Source organism: Trypanosoma equiperdum (assembly GCF_001457755.1).
Source record: "Trypanosoma equiperdum strain OVI genome assembly, contig: ctg_1929, whole genome shotgun sequence".
Lineage (NCBI taxonomy): Eukaryota > Euglenozoa > Kinetoplastea > Trypanosomatida > Trypanosomatidae > Trypanosoma > Trypanosoma equiperdum.
The window spans coordinates 36,918-42,551 of record NW_027123981.1 but is presented as its reverse complement, the minus strand read 5'-3'; the positions used below and the strand labels follow the sequence as shown (position 1 = coordinate 42,551).

The following is a 5,634-nucleotide window of genomic DNA, read 5'->3' as shown; positions in this document are numbered from 1 at the left end:
TTTTTTATTTTTTAACGAAGATCCGTATTAACAGTTGCGTGGTTTGCTCGCTTTCCCCTCTATCCGTGCCCCATGAGGAGCCAGTCGGTTTGTTCTTTCTCTGATTGTTGCTTGCAGGCGTGGCGTTTCTTCGCCACCGTGCCCACCAACACTTGCCATGTGACACTTATGAACAACTAAGTACCACCTCACCCTTTTTGTGTACCGCTCTCTCGTTTCCTGAAGGCTGAAAGGTGATTTGGCTAGCGCTGCCCGCTCATGTTTCTCCTTTCCCGCACTGCTTCACGGCCAGAGAGTAGTGGCGCTAACTCAAAAGCTGTGGTCGACGCTACTTCGCCCGCCACCCGGCACTCCATGCGGCTTATCGTGCTGTTTTTGCTTTCGCTGTTGATGGTGGCACCAGTGGTTTGTGTAGCAGATAATGTTACGGTAAAGGTGTATTCCCTGTTGTACGACCCCTTTCTTCCTGATGCCTACAATAATGGAGTGAACGCCGGTCTCCACGCCTCGTTCGCAGCGCGCCAGTGGTCCACCGCGTCGAACGTCAACGTTGAGGTTATCCACCCCTTATCGTACGAGGTCCCGCCCCCTGAGCTCTTGCGGTCCATTATTGAGGAAAACAAGAATGAATTCTTTGTGGTTGTTGGGCCGTTGAGCGATAGTGACACACTGTCTGTTCTTCCTTCTTTGGAGGAAGAGGATTTGGTTGCCTTTGCTCCTTTTACTGGCTCTGATGCTGTGCGCGGGTGGAGCCCGAACGCTTACTTTTTGCACGTTTCACCAGCAGCGGAGCTACTGGCCTTGCTTCGATATGCAGTTAGTCAGCTCCACCTGTTGCGGATCGGCTTCATGTACCTGCAGAACGTCCACTTTGGAGACAGCGAGTATGAACTGGCCGTGGAGCTAATGTCTCAGATGGGGCGCAGTTTGTGCGGCGTTTTTACCTTGGAGAGTTCCTTTGATGGCGAGGCTGATGATGCCGAGTTCACAGCGACATGGGAGCTATTTGCGGGGACACACCCGCAGGGTGTGATGATTTTTGCACCGCAGGTGTCGGATGCGATGAGGTTTTTGATGAAGTTGGTAACTGACAACCGTACCAACAGTGCATATATTTTGTCACCAACGCCTCATGTGACCAATATAGAAATTGCTTGGACCTTGGCGGGTGCTACTTCCGGCGTCAAAATGTTTCCTGGACAAGTTGTGCTTTCAGGTGTGCTCCCCCTTGTGTCGGATGACGGGTTCCGTGCAACCCGGCGGCTGCGAGCGGATATTAAAGCGTACGCGCTTTCCGGAACTGGCGCCGTCGAGTTTGACCCTTTAGCCTTCGATGGGGACGCCGCATACGGGGGACAAGTAATGTTTGGCTGGATCGTCGGTGAAGTGTTAGCCCGGGCCTTGGAGTGTAGCGAGTTCTTGAAGAGCAGGATGACATTCATGGACTCGCTATATAATCAGCGCCGCTATGTCATTGATGATATCGTAATCGGTGATTTTGGTGGTGAGTGTGAGCCGTTGGCGGCTGCGTATGGTGCAACGTGCTATTGCAATGAGGGGGGGCGCATGATATACATGATGATCCTTGGCGACGATTATCTTCCTCGTCCTGCGGCTGACGGATTGATCACATTTGATGCATGTGACGAATCCGGGGTTCAGATGCTCGCTCCGCTTTATACTTTGCTGTTCTCCAGCGTCAACGACCCATTCGCACGGTCCGTTAACGGTGCAATTCACCGCGGAGCCCTCTTTGTATCCGGTAATGGTCATCTAGGTAAATCTGAACGGTTGTTCATACACTCTGTACCCTCAACGTCAGGTAATGTGATGTCGGACCTGAGAAAGATGTTGGACACTAGGGCGGTAACGTCTGTGCTTGGTGTTGTGGATGATGCGACACTTTCCACGCCTGACGTCGTGTTTATCGATCCCATTACCCTCAACCCAAGACTTCGTCACCCCGGAAGGAACGTAATCTACCTGTCGCCGACGTTGGAGCAGCAGCTATTCGTGATAGCAGGATATCTTGCTAGTGAGAATGCTTCCACCTTGCACGCAGTTATGCGCGACGATGCGACACGTTTGATTGAAACCGTGGTGAACAGAACGTTGCTGTCGTTTAACAGGTCTTTGGATTCTGTGGTTTCACTGGATAGAGATGCGCCGTTAAATGCTGCACTGCCCACTGATGGCAGTCTGCTGCTAATAGGGCTCACCGCCTCAGACGTCGGTGGTATTGCGGCTCATCTTTCAGCAAACCGCAACGTCCGTGTGTTTATACCGTTCTTTGATGTGGCGTTGTTTTACGATGACTTCATTCGCGCGTTCAGAGGCCTCAAAAGTGCTGAACGCTTAATATTCGCAACGAATCTACCCCACTGGGCGGACCATCGGCCATCGTCAGAGACTATCCGGAGATTTCATGCAAACAGACCGAATGCATCCGACCGGACCCCACTAGCACTTCTGGGCTTTACCTCTGCCAGTTTCCTTGATGCAGTCGCGCAACACATAGTAGGGGTGGACCCCCAAAAGGTGCTTACTACAATTTATACCCATTCTGTCATATCCGTTGACGACATGCAGTACGGCGCGTTTGCGGACGAGGACTGTTCCAGGATTGTTGGCAACCATACCGACGCGGTGGACGGCTGTCTTGTGAACTATGGTGCGATGCACATCTCCCTGTGGCCACTCGCCCGCGCGCTGAATGCGGCCGTACCACCCCTAACAAAGCCTGAGACGCCGTCGATGCACTACCATAACCTTGAAGAGGATGACCATCCGAAGTCGGTACTGGCGGGTTTAGTTGCAGGTGTCCTCAGCGTTGTGGTGATGCTTGCGGTGTTACTGTTGGTTCTTTTCCAACTGCGAGGTGGTGCGCGCGATAACGTCAATGCACCGAAGGAGCTGACGGGCCCAGTTACGCTGATATTCACAGATATCGAAAGCAGTACCGCACAGTGGGCAGCGCACCCAGAGATGATGCCCGATGCCGTCGCGACACATCACCGTCTGATTCGTGCGTTGATTATGCACTACAGGTGCTACGAGGTCAAGACGGTCGGGGACTCATTTATGATTGCATGCCACAACCCATTCAACGCTTGCCAGCTCGCGTGCTGCCTGCAGCGGTGCTTCCTGCAACATACCTGGGGAACTGCCGCGTTTGACGAATCCTACCGCCAAATTGAATGTCAGCGGGCCCTTGAGAATGAGGAATACGCCCCACCCACTGGGTACCTCGAGTTGAGTGTATACCAGAAACTCTGGTGTGGGCTGCGTGTGCGCGTTGGGATACACACCGGTCTTTGCGATATTCGGTGTGATGAAGTGACTAAAGGATACGATTACTACGGCCGGACATCGACCATAGCCGCCCAAACGGAGAGCATTGCGAACGGTGGGCAGGTACTGCTAACGCATGCAACTTATATGTCTTTAAAGACGGCGGAGCGTGAGCAACTTAATGTGACGTCGCTCGGTCCCGTTCCGTTGTGTGGTGTGCCAGAGCCTGTGGTAATGTACCAGTTGGAGGCTGTTCCGGGACGCGCCTTCGCAGAACTACGGATTGGACATGTTTCTGGCACTGCTGGTGCTTGCGGCACTGCCAGTGAGACAGGTTCATTGGTTGTCGAGCTAAGCGATGAAGCGCAGGTTGTTGCCACATCATTGGAGAGTGTGCTTAGCACCTTCGCACCCGCACAGCGGCGGAAGGCACTGATGACTTTCTGCGAGCGATGGCGTGTTTCGTTACCGCGGAATGCAAAGGAGGTGTGGGATGACGCCTTCTGCTGCGATGTCATACGTGTCATTGCAGCGAAGGCTTGCCGTATTGCCGAATATGAACCGAGGAGTACCAGCAATAGTGTAACTCAGACTCCGGGGCATTCTTTTGCCTTGCCATCTCGTGTGTTTGGGAGTGTGTCGCTCGGTTCGCAGCTTCCCTTAGCACCGCCTCGCGTGTGTGATGCCGTAAACGAGGCGCCGTGCCCGGACGCAACCTCTTCTAGCAACTGTGACAATTCGTCAGAGTCGTACGTCATAGTTGTCGAGTTCCCTGAGGGATTCGGGGAGAATACGTCAAGGAATGGGGAGTGATGGCACTGGAGCATTTCAGCCGTTACGAATCACTACTTTCTATTTTTTGTATGTGCGTTTTGTCGTTATTTCCCCATAGGTATTGCTTTATATTCTTTTCCTGCGCGTGCAACTTGTTGGATGCAGGTTTCGCCTTTTGTGTGTATTTATTTCATATACGCATGCTGACGTACAAAGGCGTTCTCCACGTGAATTGTTTGAGGAACCTTACCGCATTTGCATGACATGTGTATGTATATGGACTTTTCGATGCTCCAGCAGTAGCTTGTATAAACAATTAGGTTGCTTTGTATACCCTTTGTCCTCTTTATCTGCGGTGTGCCTTTGTATACGTGCGTGGCATGGAAAGGGCGCTGTGCATAGCGTATTTGTATCTCTTTTCCACTTTAATTTTCTATTAATTAATTTATTTTTTAAAAAAATTCTACTGTGTCGTTAACTATGTGGTGGCCGGCTCGGGGTTCTCGCCGTTGTGTAAATCTTCTCTTGTTGGGGCTCCAGCCTGTAATGTTTCGCCCTGCAGTGGCGGTATGTCCCTTTCTCTTTGCTTTTCTTGTCTTGTATTAATTCTCCGGTGCTCTTACAGCACATTTATGCCGTCCCTTGCCGTGGACACATGTATATGACAGGTATTTTTTTTTCTTGTCCCCACTTTTTCTAATTTCATATGCATGTTTTGTACGCGCGGTCGTGGTGGGCGCGAATTCCCACACCGCTCTTGTCTCGGTTTAAATGTTGATTATAACTTCGTAACGTTTGGCGCGCTACTCGTAAGGGTTTTGTGCTTCCCTTTCTATTTGATGTCGTTTCTTACCTAACTCTTATGACATACCTTGAGTGTATGATGGATATCCGTGGTTGTTGCTAACTTTTGCTTTTTATGTATTTTTATGTATTTTATGTATTTCTATTTTTTAATTTTTAATATTAAGGTTCTGTGTGCATTACTCTGATATCACTCCACCATTTTCGACAGCGAGCATCTGGCGGCTTGGACTACTTTTGTTGTTGTTGTTGGTGTCATCTTTTTCTTTTCTTTTTTTCCGTTTTCATTACATCTCTTCTTCTAGGCTATTTGAAGGGAATACACATCTGCAGGACTGGCTATATGTTATTGCTTAGGGCGTACGGGGCATAGGATAGTTTAGGATCTGATTTTTTTTTTTTTTGCCGTAGCCTTTTAAACTGACGGCGATTTTTTTGAACCATATGACAAACTTCCGTGTTTTGTTAGGGAGTGTTTGGTGACCTGACCGATTTGCATTTGGTGTTGAGCCGCTGCACTGCTGTGAACTTTCCGCATGTGACGGCGCCTCATGTTCAGAGATCGCGTAGCGGCAATAGTAATAATAACGATTATTATTTATTAATAATAAATAATAATAAGCGCTGCCATCTGATGTTGTGGAGTTGTGCTACGAACCGTCACGAGGCTGTTAATACAGTTGAGGTCATTAATGACTTTATACGGTGCCTTGTTTTCCCGCATATATCCGTGTGTGAGTGGTGAATTCTCTGAGGTGGTTATGA

The 5,634-nt window shown here is 49.9% G+C and overlaps 1 pseudogene across 1 annotated transcript; it reads left to right on the top strand.

Moving 5' to 3' along the window:
* The first annotated feature begins 345 nt into the window (after nt 1-345).
* Nucleotides 346-3,846, top strand: TEOVI_000614400:pseudogene (annotated as a pseudogene). The gene has a single exon. A coding segment is annotated over exon 1 (3,501 nt).
* Nucleotides 3,847-5,634: the final 1,788 nt, after the last annotated feature.